At 38.2% G+C, this 27,906-nt stretch overlaps 2 protein-coding genes across 2 annotated transcripts; one reads left to right on the top strand and one right to left on the bottom strand.

The window, feature by feature from the left end:
• Positions 1–71: 71 nt before the first annotated feature.
• Positions 72–15,262, bottom strand: LOC127653481 (cytochrome b-c1 complex subunit 2, mitochondrial). Its single transcript, XM_052140184.1, has 14 exons — positions 15,104–15,262; positions 14,466–14,570; positions 14,211–14,360; positions 13,897–13,961; positions 13,731–13,787; positions 11,140–11,264; positions 9,336–9,433; positions 9,155–9,212; positions 6,721–6,816; positions 6,183–6,382; positions 5,998–6,078; positions 5,532–5,608; positions 1,482–1,635; positions 72–352 (listed from the first exon to the last, which is right to left on the bottom strand). The coding sequence occupies exons 1-14, from the start codon at positions 15,134–15,136 to the stop codon at positions 269–271; spliced, it is 1,383 nt and encodes a 460-aa protein (XP_051996144.1). The 5' UTR covers positions 15,137–15,262; the 3' UTR covers positions 72–268.
• A 5,613-nt stretch (positions 15,263–20,875) lies between these two features.
• snu13a (SNU13 homolog, small nuclear ribonucleoprotein a (U4/U6.U5)) lies at positions 20,876–25,295 on the top strand. Its single transcript, XM_052139752.1, has 3 exons — positions 20,876–21,015; positions 21,322–21,442; positions 24,240–25,295. Exons 1-3 carry the CDS (start codon positions 21,013–21,015, stop codon positions 24,500–24,502), a joined length of 387 nt encoding a protein of 128 aa, XP_051995712.1. The 5' UTR covers positions 20,876–21,012; the 3' UTR covers positions 24,503–25,295.
• The last annotated feature ends 2,611 nt before the right edge of the window (positions 25,296–27,906 follow it).

The following is a 27,906-nucleotide window of genomic DNA, read 5'->3' as shown; positions in this document are numbered from 1 at the left end:
GTTGTCTTATATTTTGAAAATCACATCCAACTCTTCAGAGGCAGATATAAAGTCCACAAGTTTTCGGGGTTTTTTAAGCATTGAAAGATTTTCTTTAATCAATGTACATCAGATATACAGTAAAATGGATGAAACTGATGCTTCAGTTCTCAGTAAAGCTTTACAAAGAAACAGACAGAACAATTGGCAATAGTAATCAGGGTTTACATTTAAGATACTTTATCTTACACTCATAATCAGATGGACAACTTGTGGATTTGAGATTTTCTCACAATTCATCAACAAATGGTGTGTTTGCCAGATGTCCACAACTTGACATGGTCTTCTTGCTTTCAACAAACTTCTTTGCAGCCTGTAAAAAAAAAAAAGATGGGAGTGCTTCTGTCAAATGTCACACAATTTTTGTGTTTTTATTTACTTCTTGAGCAACGATAGCAAAACTATTCTAATAAATGGATAAGATATGTAGACTTAACTCCTCCCAAATGGAACTATATACAAACTGCCGCAAATGAAATAGAATATTATGTGTCGCATCCTGACGTTGGACACCATCAGAGCCATATAGAGAGAGAGTTGCGACAACTCCATTGACTCCAATGGAACGTTTTTTTTACGCCGCGCCGTAGAGATGAAGCAGAACAAACAGTTTGTGACGCACTTTTAAAAGGTGAGACGTTTAAAGAATAATATTATCTTATTCTGTATATTATCAGTACATCTAAATAAAAATAACTTGTAAATTAAAACCTTATAGTTGAGTATTACTCATTAAATTAGGAGATAAGGGATGTTATCAGATAACTAACAGATTAGGCAAGGATTGGAGCTGGATAAAGTATTACATTTTAAAATGTAATTTACTCCTGTGATGCCAAGCTGGATTTTCAGCCTCATTACTTTTGAACGGCAGTTTATATACGAGTATGCTTAAGTTGTTTTAAAGCTGAATATATGAATAAGTATTGTAAGAATTATACATTAGATATATAATATTTATAATACATAATTATATTACTATATATAGAATTGTAAGAATTGTAAACAATAAGCTTCATTTCACTAAATTTACATTTACGTAACTGCTGCTAATAGTTAATAGTTCATTGACCCATTGTGCGGTGCGAGCTGGAAATCACCTGTCACCAGCCTGTCTCTGAAAAGTTTTCACAATCAAGTAATTAGAATTATTTTGTTTACACTACGGTAATGAAGCCTAACTGTCATGAAAATGTCACAATGCTTAAAAAAAAAAAAAAAAAAAGTACATTCCTAAAAATAGGCTTAAACTTGGTGGGTGAAATATGCAGTTTTGTGCCATTCAATCAAATAGTTTGTCATTATCTCACAACGATTAATCGGGAGTTCATCATTTTTTCCATTGTCTTTTTTTCATCGGGGAAGAAAATTATAAGTTCAGAAAGTTGCACTTTTTCAAAAGATTATTTTGAATTCCTTTTTTAATAGCATATGTGTCTTACGTTGACAACGTCACTGGAGGTTACAGCGTTGATGCTCTGCATCACAGACTCTGGTGAGATGTACGCTCCACTGCTCAGCACCTGAACACCCAGTTCCTCCAGCAAACCCTCTGAACTCTCCAAAGACATCAGATAATCAGCCTTCAACTGGTTCCTGAAAAGCACAAGACAGGTTGGGATAATGTCGACGGTTAAAGGCATAAAATCAAATTTGACCTTTTTATTTTATTTTTCAATTATTTCTTTTGAGAGAGCTTGTTGAATCGGTCCAAAAGAGGTTGCTGTCACGGCATCAACAACTAGTTGTTCAGTATACACTATGTGTATTTAATATAAATTCAAATATATGAATCCTGTTTAAAAAAAAAAAAAGTGTACAGAAATGAGATTAAGCACTAAGAAAAGGAGTGACAACAATATTTATCTGCAGTTGTACATGGCCCATTATGGAGCTAGATTTGTGCCAAAACGTAAACAAATAGAACGTTTTGCAAACAAACAATCCGTATTGTAAAGGAAAACTCGATTCTGAAACAAAGCGATTTGCAAATACAAAGGGACATTTTTTTGTTTGTTGAGAAAATGAAGGACAGTTGTTGTGTACTATTGGCTTAAACAAATGCACTGTTTTATTAATGTAAAATACATACAATCTATTCTACAAATTTTATATTGTTAAAGAAATGTTTATAGCTTTAAGCCAAAGGCTGGGTTTCCTGATAATTTGCAATTTACACCTTAAAGATCATCTTACATTGAACATTATTTTATGATACACAGTTCTTAGACCTGAAACCAGAAGATCAATAAATGAACAGTGTCACGATATGGAGAAAGTAGTTCAATACACTGAGGCCCATCATTGTATATCTGTGCATCTGTTGTCACTGCAGAGTTCATTATAATGGTAAAATCAAGTGTCATCACACCAAATGTATTTAACCTGGGCCACTTTTATTAATCCCCATGAAGTTGAGCATCAAAACTTATGAAACCTGTTTTTACAAAAGCCATCACAGTTTCTTTTAATAAATACAGGTTTCAAAACTTTAATAAGCATTAAGTCAAGATGATGTGCAATTTCAATGTTTGCTAGCATTTAGGAGGGGGGGTTGGGTTGATGAGAAACTCCTGGACATACTGGTGAAATTTTCAGCTGTAGTTCAGCACTTTGGACAAGACAGCTCCTGTAACAATGCACTTTGTACTTAGTAATGAGCGATCTATGTGCTGGTTTGGGAAACAGGTGTTGCTCCATCTTAACCCAATATACAATATTAGTTAAAATCACAAGTTGCTTTTTTTCTCCTTTATTGATTTTTATTTGTTTACTGTTTATAGTCCTTTTTTTATGTACCCAATAGTCATGTATCCTGTTTGATAGACAAAATATAGTGTGACCACTGGGGCTACGTGGAGGTCAGGGGTGGAATGTTATTCTTTGTTCTTTTGTAAGCAAATTCTCAGTCAGCAAGCAGCTTTCTCCACAGCAACGTCATTTCCCCATGACGCTTGTGTAAATGACAAACATGGCATCCGAGGAAGACTTTTCTATTTTATTCTCCATCGCTTGGCTTCAATTTAAGATATTCCAAAGTTATTGCTGTGTTTTGTTTTCTTAACATTCTATTGCAATCTGCAGTAGAATTGCATGGTTTCCTCTTACATCCAAGTCCAGGATTCCCACAATGTACATGAGCATATACGCGAATGTGAAGGACCTTCAATATTTTACATTACCGTTTAAAAATAGGTATAGTTTAAAGTGTGTGCTTTTCCCACTGTAGTCCCAGAAAAGTTGAATTCTTTCCCCTAGGGCTGGGACGATTCATTGACGTAATCGACATCATCGATTACAAAAATACGTCGATTTGCATAACATGCGTCGGTGCGTCACAATGGAAAAATTAAAATGGCAGCGCCCGGTTTAAGCATGGATTCCCCAAAGAACAAACTACAGCTAAAAAAAACTTGCCCATGGTGATCTAAAGCATGGGAGTATTTTAGCCAGAGACCCAACGATGTGGTGCTGTGTAAGATATGCAAATTGGAAATGGCTTCACAGCCGTACAACCGCTATGAACGAACACTTGAAGCGAAAGCATCCCGGATCGCTTGTCAAGATGGCAGCACCGTAAGTCCTCTTTACTTTTTGTCCCCACCCACCCAAACATGATATAATATTACAACACGTGTTTCTGTTAGTAGTAGTCACTTAAAATACGTTTTCTAAAGGTTTTCTAAATGTTTCCTCATCGCCCCCATGTTAAAAGTAGGGGCGATGCAAAGTGGGTCCACGAGTGCAAATTAGTCATTAGATTAGTCGATTAATCGAAAAAATATAGTTAGATGAATCGATAAAAAATAATCATAAGGTGCAGCCCTACTTTCTGTTGACTTGTTGTTGGGCTGCATTTTTGTTATTCGGTCTGTTCATGCAAAAGAATGTCATTTTTACAACATAATCTTGTTTTTATCTCATTATTACTTGAAAAGTTCTCGTTTTTACAAGATCAGATGTCGTTTTTACTACAAAATGGCGTTATTCATGACATACACGATGAGTCAAAACATTATGACCAACTGCCTAATAGGCTGTTGGGTCCTCCACGTGCTGCCAAAACAGCGCCGGCCCACCGAGGAATGGACTCTACAAGACCCCTGAAGGTGTCCTGTGGTATCTGGCACCAAGACATTGGCAGCAGATCCTTCAAGTCCTGTAAGTTGTGAGGTGGGGCCGCTGTGGATCAGACCTGTTGGTCCAGCACACCGTATAGATGCCCAATCGAGTCCAGGGCAACACCTTAAACTTATGTTCTTCAAACCATTCCAGAATAATGTGTGCAGTGTGGCCAGGTGTATTATCCTGGTGAAAGAGGCCACTACCATCAGGAAATACCATTGCCATGAAGGGGTGTACCTGGTCTGCAACAATGTTTAGATAGGTGGCACGTTTCAAATATACGTCCACCTGAATGGCCGGACCCAGGGTTTCTCAGCAGAACATTCTCCAGAGCATCACACTGCCTCCACTGTCTTGACGTCTTCCCACGGTGCATCCTGGTGCCATCACTTCCCCAGGTAAACGGCGCAAACGTTAACGGCAGTCCACGTGATGTAAAAGAAAGCGTGATTCAAGCGTGACCTTGGACCAGGCACCATCTTCCACTGCTCCACGGTCCAGTTCTGATGCTTGTGTACCCATTGTAGGTGCTTTGGACAGTAGACAAGGATCATTAAAAAGGCACTCTGACCAGTCAGTGGCTATGCAGCCCCATACGCAGCAGGGTGCAATGCACTGTGTGACACATTCCCCCTGTAACCATCATTAAAATTTTCAGTGACTTGTGCAACAGTAGACCTTCTGTCAGTTCAGACCAGACGAGATAGCATTCGTTGCCCTCATGCATCGATGAGCCTTGGGCGCCTGACACCCAGTCGCTTACCATCTAATCTAGGTGATGATCATTACAAGAAAGGGTCTTGTTTTTACTAGAAATTTAGTTGTTTATACCACAAAATATGTAGTAATAATATGCATAAAAAAATAAGCATAACTGAGTGGAAAAGTATGAAGTATGTGGCAGTACCATCTCCTGTTTTAAGAGGACTTTGCTCAGCCCATTTGTGAGAAAATCTGCATTGATGCATTTGTGAGAATCAAAACATTGAGAAAATCATGCCAAAAGTCACATGAACACAAGTGCTATGCATTTGTTCACATAGGATTTTGAATTTGTTCAATGATCCTGTAGAATATGTACAATAGATTATAATTATTTGTAAAATATGATGTAGGCTCATATGAAACACATTTATTGTTAAGACAGTGGTACACAACAACTACCCATCATTTTCTCTCAAATGGCCTTTTGTATTTGCAAATTGCTTTGTTGTTCGAGTCTATTTTTGTTTTTTACTTTGCGAAGCAGACTGTGTTTGCGAAACGTTCCATTTATTTCTTTAGTTTAGGCACAAATCTGGCTCCATACGGTCTTAATGGCTTTATGACATGCTGACGCGGCTCGTGTTAATAGACTCTACACTCACTTTGCTCTGGTGAGGTCATCTGCTGTAAGTTTTCCTTCAGCTAAAGTTGTCACCTGTGCCATTGCTGCATTGATCACCTGCAGAGACATCGATCACTCACTCACTCACTCAATGTCAGCTCTGATTGGCAGGAACAGGTCACATGCTCTGCCAGAAATGCATTCTCAGCATTAAAAGTAACCTGTATGTATCTTCTGTGTAACATAAAATGTCCTTGAATCTCATGGAGCTCTTTTCCATACATTGACAGTTCATAGTGACTATGTCTGTCAAGCTCCAAAAAGTAAAATAAATAAATAACCATCATAAATGCAGTCTATATGACCTTTGACTACAACAGCACATGCTTTTAGTGCTTCACAGACATGTTTACTATGAACTGTCCTTGTTTTTATTTTTGGGTGAACTACTAGAACCAAACCAGCTAGACCGAAGCTGGTGTCTTGCCTGGTCACAAAACACTCACCTCTCTGGCCGCATCTGCTTGTGAGATTATGTAGACACCAAAGAGCCCAGAGTCAGTGTAAGTAGCACTGAAAGCAGTGGCCTGTAAGGGAAATTAGTTTAAAACCATTTAACCCTTAATAATCTCTTATCCAAACATCAGTACTTTGAGAAAGTACGATCATGGATGACTGGGGCTGAACTCACATCGAAAGGCTGTGCGGTGGCTTTAGCGATGCCCTGGCTGAGTTTGCTGGTGATGTTGGATCCTCTCTTGACGTGTGGTCCGGCTCCCAGAACCCTCTGTAGCACGCTGAAGGCGTTGGCCTCTGCAGAGCCCATCAAGGCTCCTTCACATGCCACCAGTGCATGAACCAGACCTCCTCCATTCTGCACACGCATCTCACCTGCACACAATCCACACATCACTTCAACACTAGAGATCAGTAAATAGGCGAATATCACAATTTAAAAAAAACAATACGTCCAGGTCGCTTCATCCTTTCATTCCACCACAAAAAACAAAGGAAAAAATAAGTAATTATATTTTGCATCAAGATAGTGAAGCCTATATTAGGACAATCTGCATTGTGACATTATTGATATAGAAATTAATAGATTTCCATACGTTTAAGACCAAATGTGGTGGGTTTATGACAAAAAAGTTTTACCTTCATTACAAGCATCATTCCACCCAACCCTAATGAAACAACTGGATTCAAATAATAAATGTTGGTGTACTCACCGCCACGGTAAACTGCTTTAGCTGCTGGAGCTCCGGCCCCTTTATGAGCACTGAAGAACTGCTCGCCCGCCTGCTTCAGAGCGGAGTGAGAGACCCCTACACAAACACACACTCAGCAAGTAATATTTACATACTTCTGCTAGGGATGTGCACGATTAATCAACTAATCGAGAACTCGTTCTGCACCAGCTAATCAACAATTAAAAACCCTACTTGAATATTGTTTTGCACATTTGCCTGCCACGAGCGGTTGCTTTACCTCTGAATCCCTCACCAAATCTTAAAGTGACAGTTGAGTTAATTTGTGGGCGGTGTTGCATGTAGTCAAGGTGTTATCTGAGAGAAGGAATTATGATATGTATTTGTCCAAATGTGTAGGCAAGTGTAGCAATACTTGTCTTATATTTATTCTTATTGAATTATAATGTATTGATATTTGGTTCTCAACTCATTCAAACCAACAGATGAGGACTTTTATAGTGAAAAGACAATGCAAAGTGGTACAAGAAACTCAGAAGCTTATCAGACAAGTGTGTGTATATGCCTGAAATCTCTGAAAACAGATTTTTTTTAAAAAGCCAACTTTCACCACTTGTTTTTTTGAATAATAACATGTTAAATGATAAAAATGTAAAAGCCTTTATGTAGACTATGCTCTGGGTGGGTGAGTCAGTGAGTGCAAATGTTTTACTTTTAAATCTTTCATTCTTTATTAATGCAAATAGTTCATTCCAGCATATTTTGAGTCACATTTGTTAGGTTGCTGCATTTCAGTGCTATGTCATTTCCGTAAAGTTTTAGAGGAGAAGTTTATATCACTCAAATAATATTCATTAACATAAGTTGTTACTTTCTTTACAAAGCTAACTTATGTCGAAATATGATTAACAAATGGTCTCCCTTCTTACTTTAAGCACCAATATTATGAACACTTCAAATAAAATCATATGGATTTCAATGAAAGCATCAAACCATCACCGTTCACATACCATGATGATTCTGATAGATCGCTGACTATTGCTTTGATCTGTGATGTTTGATCTATAGCCAACATTTGAAATGGGATCATTTTGACAAACTTTGCAATTTGAATTGTAATATGATAAACATCACCTAAAATTGCTTCACTCCTCAGCGTTTGCCGCACACACCCGCTAAAGTGCGTCACTCGCTCCTGACTGAAGCAGTCAATTCTGCAGACTATTTTAAAATGTTGCCTTTTGCGGTTTAGTAATCACACAAGGCCATTTCTCAATTTCAATCTTATTTTTAGCAATAATGTAGCCTTTATGGAAATCATACCGATCCCTCGGAGGTCAAAGTCTGCAGGTTTCAAAGCGGTCTGGATGGTTTTCCCTCATCATTTAAGTGCTGCTTTCATTACGGTCACATCCGTAACAAAGAGATGTCACATTCATAATGGCGGTTTTTACCCATTTATGTGAAAACGACGATGAATAAAAAATTTATATTAAATGTTCCAGTGCCAACCCTTCTACATTCTGTGGCTATTATTATTATTGTGCATTTCAATTCACACAGCTTTTAAAAAAAGTGTGTGTGGTCTCCCAAAAACTCATGTCCACTTTTGTTACAAGTTCAATTCCCGATCTAAACTAGGATAAACGTGGAGTTTATGATTATGCATACAAATGGTTCTTTCTACTGGCAATGAGTACTTTTATATAAGTGAATATTCATTTCAAGTTTACATTGGTAATGCTGGAATTGCCCACCATCAATATAACAACACTTAGGAATAAACAACAATATTTACAACCATTTCTTACCAAAACACTTTCACATCTACAGTATATTGTCCCACAGGAAGCACTCTTGAGTGACGAATCAGTTACTGAGTTGCTGTTTTTTTTTAATCGATTCACGAAAACAGACCGTTCTAAAGAACCAATAAATCAGACTAATGAGAGAATCTCATTCATAATAGCTCTGTGTAAATTCTTGCAGTGTTTTTGCTTTCGCAAGGTTTAAGTATGAGTCATTGTGAACGAGCTTCCCTCATTAAGGTGAAATGGAGTACTATGACAAGTGTCAAGATTTTCATTGTAAAATAACTTTGTTTGTTTCCATGTTGGTTTGAACATTGTATTCTTCCAGAAAACTAGACATATGATAGGCATGGACTACGTCTATGATACCTGTGGGTGCATATTTAAGCTTTAAATTGGGTTACTATCCACCACCCTTGTATGGAATTCAGGGATCCCAAAAATTCTTTAAAATATCTCCTTTTGTGTACCGCTGAAGAAAGTCATATGATTTGGAAGACACGAGGGTCAGTAAATAATGACAGAATTGTGGTTGAACTAGTCCTTTAAGATTGCCATGATCTTAACAATGTTACTTTATTTTAATTGGTTGGTGATATTATTGCAAATATATCGCGCAGCACTCTTTCATGAGTAATACTCACCTAATCCAACGAGACCCATTCTTGCACCAGTGTAATGGCTTGCAAAGAATCCTTGCAGCTACAGATTGAGAGCAGAAAAAGAAGACTGCAATGTTTGAACAAGGTTTGACTTAAATATATAAAGGCAACATATTCATTCGTTCTTAGACTGAATCATTCTGAGAAGCTGTGTGTCACTTACATGATCAACACCAATTTTGCCCACCATGTAGTCTGGACAGTATAGTGAGTTGGACAGAGCATTCTTATAAGCAGCTTCATGCAACTTCTCCAGAACACCTGTACACACAAAACACATCTTATTAGCAAAAGACTCCTGCCAGTCATCAAAGATATGAGCTAGGCAGGTACTATACTTGGGCAGTATCCAAAATTAAATGATTACAGATGGCAGATGAATTGAATGTTTTGTTATTGAAATATCACATTGGAATAAGTATTCGGCAACTTTGCTATGACACTTGAAATTTAGCTCAGGTGCATCGCATTTCTCTGGATGATCTTTGAAATGTTTTTTCACTTTGACAGGAGTCCACCTGTGGCAAATTAAATTGATTGGACATGATTTGGAAAGGCACACACCTCTCTATACAAGGTCTCACAGCTGAAAATGCATATCAGAGAAAAAAAAGTCAGATCAAATGAACTGCCTGTAGAGCTCAGAGACAGGAATGTGTCGAGGCACAGATCTGGGGAAGGCTACAAAAAAAAAAAAAAAAAAAAAAAATGCAGCTGCATTGAAGGTTTCCAAGAGCACTGTGGCCTCCATAATTCTTAAATGGAAGTTTAGAACAACTAAGAGCTGGCCACCTGGCCAAACTGAGCAATCAGGGGAAAAGGGACTAGGTAAGAGGTGACCAAGAACCCAATGGTCACTCTGTTTGAGGTCCAGAGATTATGTGTGGAGATGGGAGAAACTTGCGGAAAAACAACCATCACCGCAACACTCCACCAATCTGGGCTTTATGGCAGAGTGGCCAGAAGGAAGCCTGTCCTGAGTGCAAGACACATTTAAAAGTACCTAAAGGATTCTCAGACTGTGAGAAACAAGATTCTCTTGTCTGATGAAACAAAGATTGAACTGTTTGGCCTCAATTCCAAGCATCATGTCTGAAGGAAACCAGGCAATGCTCATCACCTGTGCATTAACATCCCAAAGGTGAAGAATGGTGGTGGTAGCAGCATCATTCTTTGGGGGGGTTTTTCAGTGGCAGGGACTGGGGGACTGGCCAGGGTTGAAGGAAAGCTGAACGTAAAATACAGAGATATCCTTAATGAAAACCTGGCCCAGAGCGCTCAGGACCTTAGACTGGGCTGGAGGTTCACCTTCCAACAGGACAATGACCCTAAGCACAGAGCCAAGAAAACACAAGTGTGGATTAGGGACAACTCTGTGAATGTCCTTGATTGGCCCAGCCAGAGCCCAGACTAGAACCCAATCGAACATCTCTGGAGAGACCTGAAAATGGCTGTTCACCGATGGTCCTCATCCTACCTCACAGAGCTCGAGAGGATCTGTAGAGAAGAATGGCAGAAAATCCCCAAATCCAGGTGTGCAAAACTTGGCAATCATACCCAAAAAGATTTGAGGATGTATTCTCTGCAAAAGGTGCTTCAACCAAGTACTAAGATAAGGCTTTTTACACCAAATCCAACGAACGTCTGACGGAAGGTCTATTCACATGGAGTCTGAAAATTATTTTTATGAATTTGCAGTTATCAAATATCAGTTGTTTGCTTTGTCATTATGGGGTGTGGAGTGTAGATTGATGTGGAAAAATACAATGCAGCATAAAATGTGAAGAAAAAAAAAAGAAAAAAAAGCGTAAGGGGTCTGAATACTTTCTGAACGCAATGTACAATGTTGTAGTTCCCAGTTAAGTTACCAGCCAACATATTTGCTAACCAATGTACATTTTTACTTTAATTCTGCACTTGTAAATGTTAATTTTGGAACCTGTAGGATGAAAAGAATGTGAATGTACCTATTTGTGGACTCTGGTCTGCCACAGCCTTGTCTATCTTGACCCTAGGCGAGATGTCAGACAACTCCCACGGCCTGAAGTCAGGAGCAGTGGTCACATTGATCAGGTACTCGATGACGAAATCACTACAAACAACACAAACAAGTTTGTTTTTCAAGCATGCTAGCATCTAGCAAAAACACGTCGTAATCGATTACAATAGAAACTAGCCAGAACACCCTAGGAACTAGCTAAAACATGATAGCAATAGGGTTGCCAACCATCCCGTATTTGAGGGAACAAAATTGTGCTCTATGTAAAATCCATTCAAGATGCCATTTTTTTTAGCATCTCACACAAACTGCTGAAAATGTTTCACAAACCGAGAGAAATGGACCTGAAACACAGACACCTTTCACATGAGTTTTGTGAGATATTGACTGTTAAACGTTACAGGGACATCATACTTGACAGAAGAGGCCAGGGGAAAGATCAATGACAATCAGCACACATTTTCGGTCACGTTTTCAAAGCAGGATAATTTTGTTAAATATATTTGAGGGAAATATATATATATATATATATATATATATATATATATATATATATATAGATATATAGCATTCAGCATGCATGATTTTGTTTCTCACCATTTTTAATCAAATAGACCATTTCATGTTAAGCGTTTGCTCTCCCATAAAAATCCAATATAATGCATTGTTGATTAAAACAGTATGAAGACTTGTACTGAGACAGTGGCTCTGGAAGGCATTTCTTAATCATTTTATTTTTTAATATACACCATTCTTAACAGCATTACAGTTGTAGTAGTACTACAAACTGATGACCCCAATTTATAACTGAAAACGGAAAAGGCTTAAGCTTGATTATGGGGAAGAAAAACCTTGACAGAAAAATACTGTCTTTGACCATTGATTTCAGCTTTGTTAATTTGGTAAAAAGTAGTGCTTATTAAAAGTTAAGATAGTTCTTCCTGGTTGATGTAGAAAGCAGTTTTCTTTTTGATATTATTAGGGGCCGTTCAAACCAAAAACATTTTTGAGGCCATCCACCCTGTTTTTCAATTGTTTTCACATGCTCTAGGTAGGGCTGCGTGATCATGGCAAAAATCATAAATCACGATTATATTGAGATCACGATTATTTTAACATGATTACTCATTGACTTTGAAAACATCCTGCATTTATTGAACTTTTGAAAAAAACTTGTCTTTAACAGTGGATTTCCTTGAACTGTAAACTTCACTGGGTAGGGGAGGAGGCTATTGTCATATGGTAATTATTTTATGTTAAATATGGTAGTCAAATAAAGAAAAGCCTTCATCGCCATCACTTACAACAGGGGTGCTCACACTTCTATGGAATGAGATCAACCATGTACAATAAAGGCTATTCATTAATCACAATACCAAAATGTCAGTAGTTGGTAGTGAACTCTGACGATTCTCAAAATCAGCTTCAATTCCACAACAAGTAATAAGACTAGCCAATATGTTAATTATCGAAGAATGGTTTCAAGTTCTTAAGTAATTATTCTATAAGACTAGTAAACGGTCATTAATAAAATAATTGAATAGAATAAATATGAATAGAAATAGATGAATTTTTTTTTACAAAAACACAAATTAAAACAATTCTGTGCTTTTTTACAGCAGTATCAAGTATTCAAGTAAATATTCAGAATGAAATGCAACATAATACTACTGGTCTTCACTGTATGATTATAATACATTAATACTTTTTAAAGCAACTAAAGATATTCAGTCTAGAGCAGTGAGCATTTTCTTGTTCTGGTTGTTTGATTATTATAATAATACACAAGACCGCAGCAGGTCTATTAGCTACATTTATTTATTATTTACCCCTTTTACCATTGCGCAGCATCTCACAGTGGAGATCCACTGAAAAAAATACAAAATAAATCCACGTATTTGGCTGGAAGAAAGTTGGCAACCCTAGATAGCAACTTGCTAGAACATGCGATCAATGCCAAGCATCTAGCTAGAACACCATAGTAACCTGCTAAAACATGCTAACAATGGTTAGCAACTAGTGATGGGCAAAGCACGCTTCATGAAGCTTCAAAAACTTTACAATCATTTGTTTCGAACAATGCTTCGGAGCGCGTATCAAACTGGCCAAGTCATGTGGTTTTAGCAAAAGTGGCTTCATTACGTCATACTGTTTTTAAACATTTTGAAATGTTCCACAGTTGGATGCTAGGGTGCGTTGATCCCACAGTGAAACCCTGAATCAGTGTTAAATGCAGGCTGTAACGGATCTCAAGTCAGTTCAGCAATAACTTGGGTCCATAAAATCTGACTGATTTTGAATTCAGTCATTTTAAAATCTCTGCCGATCACCTCGAGTTGTGTTCCCACATTAAAAAAAAGATACAAATGTAGCGTTTATGAGAAAGAAATTATAGAGAGACATACATACTTTGTGATATTTAAAGAGCTTTATTTGTTTAACCCTACCAACGCTTACAACACTCTAGTAACACCTCAGATGACATTAACAACCACTTAGTAATGCACCATTTGTCTGTCTATCTGACTGGCTTGTCCAAATGTGCAGAAAAATACTCACAAATCATCCCGCAGACAGTCCACAGAATACACCATGTGCTCCCTTGATGATGTCACACTAAAACACAAGACGAGAAGCATTAGTGTGTGTGTGTGTGTGTGTGTGTGTGTGTGTGTGTGTAATACAGAGTGTTTTTAAAGTAATCATTTATAAAAATAAAACTGACCTGAGACTGGCCCCCACTCCCTCCAGACCCCGACAAATCTTGAAGGCTGATGCACCTTTAGTGGTCTGAAACACAAATGACACATTTATTATGAGATAACTATACTTAAACAGAACACATTTGATATCCATTATACCCCAATATTTGTTTATTTACTCTGACACAGCTTTACAAAAATGGAACATGATTAAATTGTCCAGATATATCGACCAGCATTAATTAGGACCAGTGGGAATGCCCACTTCTGCTGGTGTCAGAGACTAAATATAACCTACATCCTCAAGTAAAAGTATTTTGATTTGCTCAGTACGTACTAGATTGCCTGCTAATCGCAGCACGTGAGTGATGCCCAGATTTTCTGCAGTTTCATAGCGGCTGCCTGCTTTCACAAACACAGCGACCTTAGAGACGGGCGAGTAGTTCTCCAGAGAGGCAATGAGAAGACCACTGGGGAGTTTGGAAACCTCGACCACACAGTAATAAAACACACTATTAATCACTAGGAAAATGGTGTGTGTAATCTCATTTACACTCCATTGAAAATTACAGCATACATGCATTTCCATTACCTGGACCTCCTGGGGTGTGAGGAGGACAGGTGCTGCAGCAGGCTTTCGGGAGGCCAGAGGTTCAGTCAACGCCTCACTCCTCCTCACAGCAGCATAACATCTTCTCTGTGGAGGAAAAAAAATAAAAATAAATAAAACACTGACCATGAGTAAATGGTGTCTGGTGAATTCATATCCACTATTTGTTATTATGAATGGGAATGGTTATTTGAAATTCCTTGATATTTCCAGTTTTCCCTTGACAGTGGACATCATGTGTTTGACCTGAATTGCCATGTTCACTATCACACAACTCACTACAGTAGGTCAGTTTGCGGAGTCTTTCGCATTAACTACTACAGGATCAATGTGTCATGACCTTCATCATAGAAACATCTGTAACATTCACATACACAATCAAACTGCACTGGAAGAGCAATCTGATCGCCAAGAAAATCAGTCTGAATGATCCATATGGATGTTTATGAGATGTTTTCAGCAGTGAGAATGAAGTTTACAGCTGCTGTGTGTCAGACACCGGCTTATTAATGATACTCGACCGCTACACCGCAATGGCACATGTATGCGGCTCGTGAAAAACTGTGATTCATTTAAACGGTCGATATTAAGCAGTGCGGGGTGCGAGTGTGGGGACTTACAGAGAGATGAGTGAAACCTCTGAATGTTTTCATGGCTCCGTTTCTCTCCTTCAGCCGCTGTGAAAGACAGATATGGCCGACCTAACGTCCTACCCAAAATCCTGCGCGCCTCAGCGACACTCCAAATATGGAAACACCGGAACTTCAGAGATGATTAATATTCATGAGTATAAAAGCGTAAAATATAATATTTAGGACACACTGAACTCTCCAGAAATGTCAGCGAGACCCGCAGATACCCAAGCATGGAAGCTGATGGCGTGGTTTCTTTCTCCCTCTCTAAACGTGTAAAAAATGGCAGACTATGTAGAGTGGTTCTGACTGAACTTCCACAAATGGAGCTGTTCAGCCGTGACGTCAATTTGTGGGCGAATCCAGGCTGTGTCTCGTTTGGAACGATGCGTCCTCCGTTGGTCGCATTTGTCGGCCGCATACTTCATCGAGGCGGTCTTGTTTCGTAAAAGAGAGTAGGACACTTCGAATGCGACCTTCTTTCACGGGAATTCGGAGGATGCATGAGGTCTATCCTTCGTGGCCACTCACAACCCACAATTCTTTGCTTCCACGGAAATGTAAAAAATAACAACGCCAATTTACCCGTAAATATGATGTTCAAACGCAAGGAATGTTAATTCCCAAGTTGAAGTATCTCAGTAGATGAATGCAGGGTATATAATATGTATAATTATATTGATATATAATCAAAATAAAGTATTAGACTAAACGTACACCTGTAAAATCTTTTTTTATTATTATTATTTTCTCTTTACATCATAACTCCTAAATTTTACCTCACATATTCACTTCCAAAGGGACTTTGTTCCCTTCTCACTCAAAGCGCTCACGCTTGTTAAAGAGTAGCGTGCTGTCATAGCAACCATGTTTCATTCAGTTTCCGTATGAACTACGAAGGCCGTCTCGTTTAGGAGGACGCTCGGTGTACTGAAGCCTTCAAAGGAAGCTTCCTACCCAGGGACAGATTACCAACAGGGCCAATGGGACCAGTGCCCAGGGGCCCTTGACTACCAGGGGGCCCTTGACCGGCCTGGGAGGCCCTGAGCTTTAAGGTTGTACGATCTAGTTTGGTGATCCCCCTGCTCAAAAACCCGTTTGGGCATGAACAACGAACACCCTACCACCCCCACCCCCCTGCTCAACAACATTTGGGTATGAACAATGAACACCCTGCACCCCCCCACTAAAAACATTTGGGTGGAGGGGGGCCATTGGAGATAATTGGCCCCAGGGCCTTCCTTTGCAAGTCATAATCCGTCCATGGTCCTACCTAGCACGCAGCTTTTGAAATGAGACACAGCCGAACAGTTCAGAGGAGGAGGAAGAAGAAGCACACCGATAAATTGTTAATTATATAAAACGCACCTTTTAATCATCCTACATTTCCTATAAACTATAATATATATATATATATATATATATATATTATATTCATTTATATTTTATATTCTACTTATTAGACCAGTATTATCTAAGAACCTTAATGCAGAAATTGTATTCTTTCCTATTTCTGGATTAATGTATTCTTCAGTGTTGATCCTTGTTCTCCCATCCTGCTCATTTCCTCCAATAACATTTCTCTTTCTTCTTCATAATTCCTACAGTGAATAATCACGTTCTACTTTTTCATTCTGTCCAGGAGGCACTAAAACCATATATGCAATTTATGGTAATGCATAGGGGCGCCATGTAAAGAGGGGTGCCAGTGGCTCACTAAAGGTGGTGCAATCGGCCTCCTCGACCCCTCCAACATCACCCATATCTCTAATATCTTCATCGTTGGATGCGATGCATCCTGAATCTTAAGGTTTGTCCAGTACACTGTCATCAGTTCCTGTCTTCTAATATAGAGGCATTTCAACTACTTCTACCTGTAGTGATGAAACTGATGTTGATATATATGGTCCACAGCAAGTTCTTAATGCCTGTGCTTGAACCCTGTCCAGTTTAAATGTTATTTTGCTGCTGGCTCATATTCCAAGCTTCCATAATCTAATACAGATCTTATCGTTGTTTTATATATATATATATATATATATATATATATATATATATATATATATATATACACACATCCCCTTTTCTCCCAATCTGTAATGCCCAATTTCCACTACTTAGTAGGTCCTTATGGTGGCGCGCTTTCTCACCTCAATCCAGGTGGCGGAGGACAAGTCCCAGTTGCCTCTGCTTCCGAGACCTTCAATCCGCACAGTTTGGCTCATTGTGCATGACACCGCAGAGACTCCGCATGTGGAGCTCACGCTAGTCTCCACAATCCACGCACAACTTACCACGTGCCCCATTGTGAGCGAGAACCCCTAATCGCAAGCTTGTTTGTACTCCGTCAGATCTTGGAAGTTATGAGTTCTCCCAACTTTCCTAAATGCTTTCCTTTTCTTTTTATAGCTTTATCGCACTCCTCATTCCACAAAGGTACCATTTTCATTGTCCTTCTTCCTTTACTCTTGGGGATATTATTTTCTGCAGCATTTTTGATGACCTGTAATTTTCTTACTAATAGTTTCTATTATCACCATTTATTGCATCAATCATACTAAATCCTTCAGTCATTTTAACAAATGCTGTCCAATTAGCTTTCCTATCCTATCTCCACTTATGTTTTCTGCAACATTCCCAGCAATTTGTACCATTTTAGGAAAGTGGTCGTTTCCTATATTATATTTCCTTAGTACCCTCCAGTTGGTTATTCCTCCTACAGTATTTGTTGTTAGTGTTAAGTCTAGTACTTGACCTGATCTCACATTTATCCTTGTACCTCCACTATCATTAAGGCATACCAAATTCATATCATCCATCAACTCTTCTATTAAATCCAGTCTAATTCGCCATTGGTTTTATAATGGGGTTTTTCAACTTCTGAGTAAAATAAGGTCTGTGGTAAACATTACTCGACCATACATGGATGTTTTCTACTTTCATACCTCAAATGTGAATTTTTAAGCCAATGTGTGTTTTAAAAAAAGTTTTTCTTTTTTATATTTCTTTCTTTCATTTTCTTTCTTTCTTTATCTATCTTTATTTTCATTTTTTTGTTTCTTTTTTCTTTATTTCTTTTTAGGCAAGGCAAGTTTATTTATATAGCACATTTCATACACAGTGGTAATTCAAAGTGCTTTACATAGAAGAGATTAAAATAAGAATAAAAAAATAAGAATAATTGAAACAGTTTAGAATAAAATAAAATACAGTACAAACAGTCAGACACACAGTGGCACAGTGCTCATTCAGTAAATGCACAGCTAAACAGATGTGTTTTGAGTCTGGATTTGAATGTGACTACTGTAGGAGCACATCTGATCTCTTCTGGAAGCTGGTTCCAGTTGCGGCTGGCATAAAAGCTAAAAGCAGACTCTCCTTGCTTAGAGTGAACCCTTGGTATTTCTATCTGATGTGATCCTAATGATCTGAGTGATCTGTTGGGTTTATATTCAGTGAGCATATCTGCAATATATTGAGGTCCTAGCCCATTGAGTGATTTACATACCAGTAATAATACTTTAAAATCAATCCTAAATGTAACTGGGAGCCAGTGCAAAGACCTGAGGACTGGTGTGATATGTTCATATTTTCTGGTTCTGCTCAGAATCCTGGCAGCAGCGTTCTGTATGAGCTGCAACTGTCTTATGATCTTTTTGGGAAGGCCAGTGAGGAGTCCATTACAATAATCCACCCTGCTGGTGATGAAAGCATGCACAAGTTTCTCTAGGTCTTGACTGGAAACAAAGCATCTAATTCTTGCAATATTTTTCAGATGATAGTATGCTGATTTAGTTATTGCTTTGACATGACTACTGAAACTAAGGTCTGACTCTAGAGACACACCAAGATTCCTGACTTGATTTTTAGTTGTTTGACCCCTAGCGTCAAGGTATGCATTCACCTTGAGAACGTCATCTTTGTTTCCAAACACAGTGACTTCAGTTTTGTCTTTGTTTAACTGAAGAAAGTTTTGGCACATCCAACTGTTAACTTCATCAATGCATTGGCACAGGGAGTAATCGTAATGGGCTGTAATCGTTAGGTGATAGGGCTAAGTAGATCTGTGTGTCGTCTGCATAGCTGTGGTAAGTAATTTGGTTCTTTCTCATTATTTGGCTCATTGGGAGCATATACAGGTTGAACAGGAGTGGCGCAAGAATTGAGCCTTGAGGGACTCTGCATGTCATGGACGTCCACTCAGACTTATGGTCTCCTATACTCACATAATAACCTCTCCCTTCTAAGTATGACCTGAACCATTTTAGGACCATCCCAGAAAGCCCCACCCAGTTTTCCAGCCTGTCAAGAAGTATGTTGTGATCGACAGTGTCAAATGCAGCACTGAGGTCGAGTAGTACCAGTACTGATAATTTGCCTGTATCAGTATTTAAGCGAATATCGTTTATTATCTTTATGAGCTGTCTCTGTGCTGTGATGCGATCGGAAACCAGATTGAAAATTGTCAAAGTATCCATTTGAGTTCAAGAATTTGTTCAGCTGATTGAAGACAACTTTTCCAATGATCTTGCCTATGAAAGGAAGATTTGAGATCGGTCTATAGTTGCTTAATATGGTCTTATCCAGATTGCTCTTTTTCAAGAGGGGCTTGACAACTGCAGTTTTCAGGGAGTTTGGAAAACTCCCAGAGAGAAGTGAAGAGTTTATCACTTCTAGGAGATCTGCTTCTAAACAGTTGAACACACTTTTGAAAAAAGATGTGGGAAGTGCATCAAGGGCGCAGGTTGATGTTTTAAGGTGCTGTACAGTTTCTTCCAAAATTTTGCCATCAATTTCTTTGAAATCAGACATGGTAACTACTTTCTCAGGTTGTGGTTTGATTTGTCTGACCCCAGCACAACTCAAGGATGTGCTGATCTCCTTTCTGATATTATTGATTTTTTCAGAGAAGAAAGAAGCAAACTCATTGCACTTGCTGTCTGAGAGCAATTCACTGGGAATCTGGCTTGGGGGGTTTGTCAGTCTCTCTACAGTCGCAAAAAGAGTGCGTGTGTTGTTTAAGTTGCTGTTTATAATATTCGAGAAGAAAGTCTGTCTAGCTTTGCCTAGTTCCATATTAAAAGCATGGATGCTGTCTTTGTAGATGTTATAATGGACTACAAGTTTTGTCTTCCACCACATGTGCTCTGCTTTTCTGCATTGTCTTTTCATATTTTGCACTGCTAATTTTCTTTCTTTCATTTTTCTTTCTTTCATTTTTCTTTTCTTTCTGTTTTTCTTTTGCTTTCTTTTTCTTTCCTCTCTCTATTTTTTTTTATTTATTTCAGTTTTCTTTGTCTTTCTGTCTTTCTGTTTTTCTTTCTTTCCTTCCTTTTCTTTTCGTTTTGGAACAAAGTATCACTGTATCATTGTATTAAATTATAGCAAACTTTTTGCTTTTATAAATGTTTATTTTAGGTAATGTTTTTCAATAGGATACTGGATTGGATGTGATAAATTAAATGTTAAAAGTGTTTTCCATTTGTGGACACTCTTTGGACATGTGTATGTGTGCTATCTGGAGCTGTTTTTTTATTATTATTTGAAATCAGACTTTTATCATTTCAAAAGTATGTATTTATATTTATTGTTTTATATCATAGCTTTATTTACGTGCATTGTTTTTGATCATTCATTCACTTGTTTATTTAAAGTTGTATTAGGCCGGCTCTATGCCGTACACCCCCTTCCCGGTTTCTAAATTCATAGTAGCATTACTGTAATGCGTGTGAAAAGCCGTCTCATTTTGATGACGTATCGTGGTGCTCCGCATTTGAGCAGTACGAAAGTATTAAAGATCTAGGTACTTTACACCGTGTAGAACACACAACGGGCTGTTCGTCCTCCGTGAAGCACACGCAGAGAGGACACAGAGATCTCAACCACAGTTTGACGCAATGGTAACATCTCATATCATGTTTATTGTGCTCATTTATATCTATTCATTCCTTAAACACGTGCCGCATTTTCTATTAGATTGTTGGCTTTACACGCGTGTTTATCTACGAAGAAACATTTCACGTTTGCAGCCCCTGATCTTACTTGTAAAATATTGTTTTAAAGACTTAAACATGTCTAGATATGTTGTGATCAGTTTAGAGATCTTATCTTTCAATGCAGAAAACTTTAGCCAGTGTTGATGGGCACATGTTCTCGAGTACAGCACGTGGTCTGATTTTGCTTTGATATGTACCGTTTTCTTCCAGGCTGAATCAGATGTGAATCCCAAAGCTTATCCTCTTGCTGATGCCACTCTCTCCAAAACCATCCTAGACCTGGTGCAACAAGCGTCCAATTACAAACAACTGAGAAAAGGAGCAAATGAAGGTAGTTAATATTCAAAAGTGTACCACATATGCAGATTGTACTTCGTCTGTGTAACAGTGAAGTGCATCTTCCTGGGGTGCACAGATTTGAATCATTCTGCCAGGAAATAAAATAGCTTTTTAAAGGTTCTGGGTTGATTTTACACATACTTTGCAGAATCTATTTATTAATTCTTCCTCAAAGGTATGTGTTTGAGGCTTCAAAACTTTAAAGTCTATTTAGTTTTGTTTGGGACCTATAGAAGCAAATAAACTGCCTGGCTAAAAAAGAAGTCACCTTTTGGATTTAAATAAGCAGATACTTAAGAGCCTATTATTGTATCATTGTTGCAGTGATTAATATGTTTCAGCTGGCAACAATTCTTTTAACCCTAACTGATGCAGTGGGAAGCTTCTCATTTGTTAAACAACCATGCTAGAAGACGTATCCCATGATTGTGTAAAATAAGTTACTGTGTTTCAGAAGGGGCAAATTATTGGCCTACATCAAGAATAGAAAACAACATGGAGATTCCTGAAATCACTGGAATTGGGTTAAGAACTGTCCAACTCTTTATTAAGACCTGGAAGGATAATGGTGAACTGTCAGCTTTGCAGAAGAAATGTGATCTGAAAAAATCTTGAATGATCGTGATCGAAGATCACTAAAACGATTGGTGAAGTCACGTCTTAAAAAATCGACAGTAGAACTAACAGCTATGTTTAATAGTGAAAATAAAAGCATTTCCACGCACACAATATGACAAGAATTTACAGGATTGGGACTAAACAGCTGTGTGGCCACAAGAAAACCACTTGTTAGTGAGGATAATCATTTAAAATGACTTCAATTTGGTAGGGAGAATAAAGATTGGACTGTGGAGCAATGGAAAAAGGTCATGTGGTCTGATGAGTCCAGATTTACCCTTTTCCAAAGTGATGGGCGCATCAGGGTAAGAAGGGGACCGCATGAAGCAATGTATCCGTCATGTATAGTGCCCGCTGTACAAGCCTCTGGAGGCAGTGTTATGATCTAGGGTTGCATCAGTTGGTCAGGTCTAGGCTCAGCAACATTATGCAGCAATAAAAAGTAGTTAGCTGAATATCTGAATGTACTGAATGACCAGATTATCCCATCAATGGATTTTTTCTTCCCTGATGGCACGGGCATATTTCAGGACGACAATGCCAAGATTCATCGGCCTCAAATTGTGAAAGAGTGGTTCAGGAAGCATGAGGAATCATTCTCACACATGAATTGGCCACCACAGAGTCCTGACCATAACCCCATTGAAAGTCTTTGGGATGTGTTGGAGAAGACTTAACGGTGAGGTTCGACTCTCCCATCATCAATACAAGATCTCAGCCAAACATTCATGCAACTATGGATGAAAATAAATGTTGTGACGTTACATAAGGTTGTCGAAACAATGCCATGATGAATGCGTGCACTAATCAAAGCTAAAGGTGGTCCAACTAATTATTAGAGTATGCAACTTATTTTGGACAGGCAGTGTAGATATCCACTATAGGGCTGTTAACAGGGCTTTTTCACTTGAATATTACCAAAATGTTAATTATATTCAGATATTAAAGATGTTATTTCAAGTACAGGACATCCGTGATCACCATTTTGTTTTGTTTTTATCGATGTTGTCGCCTAAATCTAAAAGGGTCTAACAACTAAATATAAACCAAACAGTACTGTAATATATTATATAACAAAAGAGCATAAAATCTAAAGATTTAAATAAAATAAAATCTAAGAAGTTTTCAAATCTTGAGTATAAAGTGAAACAGGAAATGATACACATCCAGAGAAAGTTCCGAAATCTCTAGATGTGCTTTTCCAAACTCTTTTTTTTTTTACATTTAAAAGTGTTTAAAACATATTGCTTATCAGTGTGCTTGGAACATATAAACATTTTTAATAGTTTTTGATTTGTGCATTTCTATCTTCGACAAATATTTGAATTTCATATTTTAATTTGAAAGCCTTAATCCATTGTATATTCTGCTTATTCTTATTTTCATTGGGCCTTGTTCATGAAATGTGAACTGCACAAATATGTGTGTAAATCTTTAGTAAAACAATTGTTCAATTCAAGGGGACAATTTACATTTGACAATTTTACAAGAATGCAGTTACACATTCTTTTGCTTATGTTTTTTGAGTTTTTCCCCACTTGCCTATTGTTTTAGTAAATCTACTTTGATAAATCCACATGTATAAGCAAAATGAACTGATTGGTTGCTTTACACGCCACTCAGATGGTCTTTTCCTTTCTAAGTTGGCGGTTTTTGGCCACAATGGACCATTTTCACATTTGTGTTTGGGACTATAAATTATAGTGGTAAATGGGAGAGCACATAGAATATTTTTTTGTGTTTCCATTTGCTCAAAAAGCTAAAGAAAGAATCCATAATTGCATTTCCATGGTTTCCAAAAGACAAAAAAATATAGAGCTGAATTATGAGTCAGAAGAGGGAAAGATGCAAAAATTTTATTTAATCACTCTATATTAGAAACCTCATCACAGATGTGATATTTTTTTTTGTTGCTGTAATTAATACAGGGTAAAATTGTATAAAGTACAATCTTATACGATTACACTAAATAATAAAGATTTACTGCTAGATATGGTGGAAATGCATGATGGTGGATCAGATTTTATGCAAGACTACGAGATCACAGTAGAAGGATCAGATATTTAAAGTCAATGTGAAATCAAAATGGCCCCCTTTTACTTTGTAAAAACACATTTGTGATTTTATTGAGCTAAATGACAAATGTTTGCCTTTATTTGGGTTTGTTTCAGCCACTAAAACTCTGAATCGAGGGATCGCAGAGTTCATTGTGATGGCTGCAGATGCTGAACCTCTGGAGATCATCCTGCATTTGCCTCTGTTGTGCGAGGATAAGAACGTCCCGTACGTGTTCGTGCGCTCAAAGCAGGCCTTGGGCCGCGCGTGTGGGGTTTCCAGGCCTGTCATCGCCACCTCAGTCACCATTAAAGAGGGCTCGCAGCTCAAGCCTCAGATCCAGTCTGTGCAGATGGCCATTGAGAGACTGCTGGTCTGATGCACTGTATAAGCTCATTGGCACATGTCTGTCTTCTAAGTTGTAGATTACCACAGAATTTTTACTAGAATTATGTATGCTAAACTTACATTTCACCCATAAAAACAGTTCTGTCATTTTACATTCTCATCATGAAGGGGTTATGCTGTTACAAACCCATATTACTTTCTATCTTCCTTTTTTTTTATTATTCAAGAGTTCTAGAGCCAATTAATGGATGGGGATTTTTAGGAGGTCATGATTGAGAAGTGCCAATGGGGGGGATTTAGCCAGTACACCAGGGTTGCACCCATACTCTTTACAAGAAGTGTCCTGGGATTTTTAATGACCACAGAGAGTCAGGGCCTCAGTTTAATCCACAGGATTTTGCATTTTAACAGTATAGTGTCCCCCTCACTATACTGGGACATTAGTACCTGCACAGACCACAGGGTGAGCACCCCCTGCTGGCCTTCCTAATGCCTCTTCCAGCAGCAAACTTGTTTTCCCAGGTGGTCTCCCATCCAAGTACTGGCCAGGCTCAAACCTGCTTAGATTCAGTGGGCAACTGGTCTTGAGCTACAGGCTGATAAGGCTGCTGACAAGCAAGTAAATGATGACCAAGTTACATTTTTCAGTTTCTCAAAGGTTTTAAAATGTTGACCTTAGTACCCATTTTGCCATTGGTGATCATGTTTATTTAACTACTTGATGAAAATGTTATTTGCTTAGCCGAATGCAGTTTGTTTAACATGATGAAGCATGTTTCAAAGGTGTTATATCCAAACTTTTACAGACTTTTAATAAATGAGAAACTCCATGTGTATTTCATTACTTTTAATGGGAAAGTTGTCAGAACACAAGATAGATAGGGCGAGATTTATGACGAGACTAAACTAATGCAATTTGCTGGTAATGGGAAATAAGTACAAAAGTTTGTGTGCAGTAAGACGGTATTTGGACACATGCAAAGTTGCTCTTGTTTTTCACAGACCCCTTTGTCCCATACTGTTATCTAGAAGTATCTTAAAATGGATCATTACACGTCTCTCAGGAGTACTTGATTGTGATTGGTCATTTGCAGTATTCTGTTGTCAAAAGTTTTGTAAAATGACCATAAAATTGTATAATTGACCATTGTTCCAAGCAACCGATTTCTTCGCTGGGCTAGTGTCATGTCTCACAACTCAGTCGAGGATATATTGATTTCTTCTCACATACATTTTTTCAGACCAAATCTTAGCGTTCCTCATAGCTTTTCTTTAAACTTAAAAACAATGCAAGAGAGCGGTCACAAGCTCCTCTTCTGTTGTGTGGGGGGATGTGGGCAAAATTAGTTCAGAAAACTTGCATGAATGCAAACTTTTTCATTCTGTTTGGGACATTTCCAGTTTGGTTACAAGTTTTTAAAACTAACTTACTGCTTGAATACTGCACACAGTATACACTGAACACTGCGAAACAGACAATAACGGAGTGTTATTTAGTTAGAAAATCACCTCTATTCCCAAACTTTGTGGCCTTATATACACCACCTCTAAAAAGTTTTGAATCGCTATGAAACCAAATGATAGTTTTATTCATTTCTAAGTATTTTCCTGTCATCATATTTAGCACATTCTGCCCTTTTCTTATTTGCCAGTTTCAGATATGGATTTTTCATTGAAAGTCTGCCTAAAACATCCCAGAGTCTTCACTGTTACAGATGAAGCTGGTGTTTGGCATGTACTGGTCATTGAAGCTGCCAGTTTAGGAGCGAGTCTGGTGTTCTTGTCGTCTTGTTGTGAATCTAGGCCGTGCACTTCTCTCTCTGTCGTAGTCAGATCCAGTTTAATTTCATTTTTCAAGACAGTATTACATTGTTCACCCAGTTCTGATCTGGCTACATTCATGGGTGCCATCTCTAACCAGGACTCAATACATGGGTCATATCGCCACATCTCCCTGCTTGTTCAGCCGTCTGAAAACTCCCCTCTAGCCCGATACAGCATTCATTACTCAATAGAATAAATAAAGTTGTACATTTCACTGTGGATTTGTTTCTTAAAAATAGTTCCTAAAACAGTTGTTTGTAATAGCATTCATAATTTGCAATATTACTAATGTTTAAGGTAGTGTTTTTATCAATTTAATTAATGAAGAGAAGCATTCATTCTTTCAAGAACAAAGTTTTTTGTCTTAAGTGATTCCAAACATTTGAATGGTGGTGTAACTGAAGCTTTCTGTATTATACACTCACTGAGGACTTTTTTTTATTCATGTGATTATCTAATTAGCCAATCATGTGGCAGCAGTGCAATGCATAAAATCATGCAGATACGGGTCATGAGGTTCAGATAATGTTCACATCAACCAACGGAATGGGGAAAAATACAATCTCAGAGATTTGGACCATGGCATGATTGCTGGTGCCAGACGGGCTGGTTTGAGTATTTCTGTAACTGTTGATCTCCTGGGATTTACACGCACAACAGTCTCTAGAATTTACTAAGAATGGTGCCAAAAACAAAAAACATTCAGTGAGTGTCAGTTCTGCAGATGGAAATGCCTTGTTGATGAGAGCTAGACTGGTTTGAGCTGACAGAAAGTCTACAGTAACTCGGATAACCACACTGTACAATTGTAATGAGCAGAATAACATCTCAGAACACATCAAAACATGAGGCGGATGTGCTACATCAGCAGAAGACCACGTCAGGATCCACTTCTGTCAGCCAAGAACAGAAAGCTGAGACTTCAGTGGGCACAGGCTGACCCAATCTTGACAGTTGAAGACTAAAAAAACGTAGGCTGGTTTGATGAATTTCGATTTCTACTGTGGCACACAGATGGTAGGGTTGTGTCAATAGTCCAGGCTGGTGGTGTAATGGTGTGGGAAATGTTTTTGGCACACTTTGGGCACATTACTACCAAACAATCATCACTTGAATGCCACAGCCTGTTTAAGTGTTGTTGCTGACCTTGTGCATCCCTTCTTGGCTACAATTTACCAATTTTTCTAATTGGCTACTTCCAGCATGATCATGCACAATGTCAAAAAACATGGTGATTTGAAACAAGTAATTTCAAACTGGTTTCATGAACATGAACATGAGTTCACTGTTCTTCAGTGGCCTTCCCAGTCCCCAGATCTGAATCCAATAGAACACCTTTGGGATGTGGTAGAACAGGAGATTTGCAGCTGGAATGGGCAGCTGACAAATCTGCAGAAATTGTGTGATGCAATCATGTCAACATGGACCAGAATCTCAAAGGAATGTTTCTGACATCTTGTGGAATCCGTGATATGAAGAATTGAGGTTTTGAGAGCAAAGGGAGGCCCTACCCAGTGTTCAAAATAAAGTGCTAAGTGAGTGTATGTATAAATGTATGTATGTAAATATTCAGAAGTGTATGTGGTAAAATATTTCCAAGTAATACTACAC

This window comes from Xyrauchen texanus, chromosome 12 (assembly GCF_025860055.1).
Source record: "Xyrauchen texanus isolate HMW12.3.18 chromosome 12, RBS_HiC_50CHRs, whole genome shotgun sequence".
Lineage (NCBI taxonomy): Eukaryota > Metazoa > Chordata > Actinopteri > Cypriniformes > Catostomidae > Xyrauchen > Xyrauchen texanus.
The sequence above is the reverse complement of the archived record's forward strand: the minus strand, read 5'-3'. Positions and strand labels throughout refer to the sequence as shown.

What these genes read in the sequence shown, in the direction of transcription:
- LOC127653481 (XM_052140184.1), bottom strand. Translation starts at nt 15,136, where the DNA reads ATGAAAACATTCAGAGGTTTCACTCATCTCTCT. An exon ending in GCAAAATTGGTGTTGATCAT is followed by an intron (nt 9,213 to 9,335) that starts GTAAGTGACACA and finishes CTCAATCTGTAG; the next exon opens with CTGCAAGGATTCTTTGCAAG. An exon ending in CCTCCAGTGACGTTGTCAAC is followed by an intron (nt 353 to 1,481) that starts GTAAGACACATA and finishes TTTTTTTTACAG; the next exon opens with GCTGCAAAGAAGTTTGTTGA.
- snu13a (XM_052139752.1), top strand. An exon ending in GAGAAAAGGAGCAAATGAAG is followed by an intron (nt 21,443 to 24,239) that starts GTAGTTAATATT and finishes GGTTTGTTTCAG; the next exon opens with CCACTAAAACTCTGAATCGA.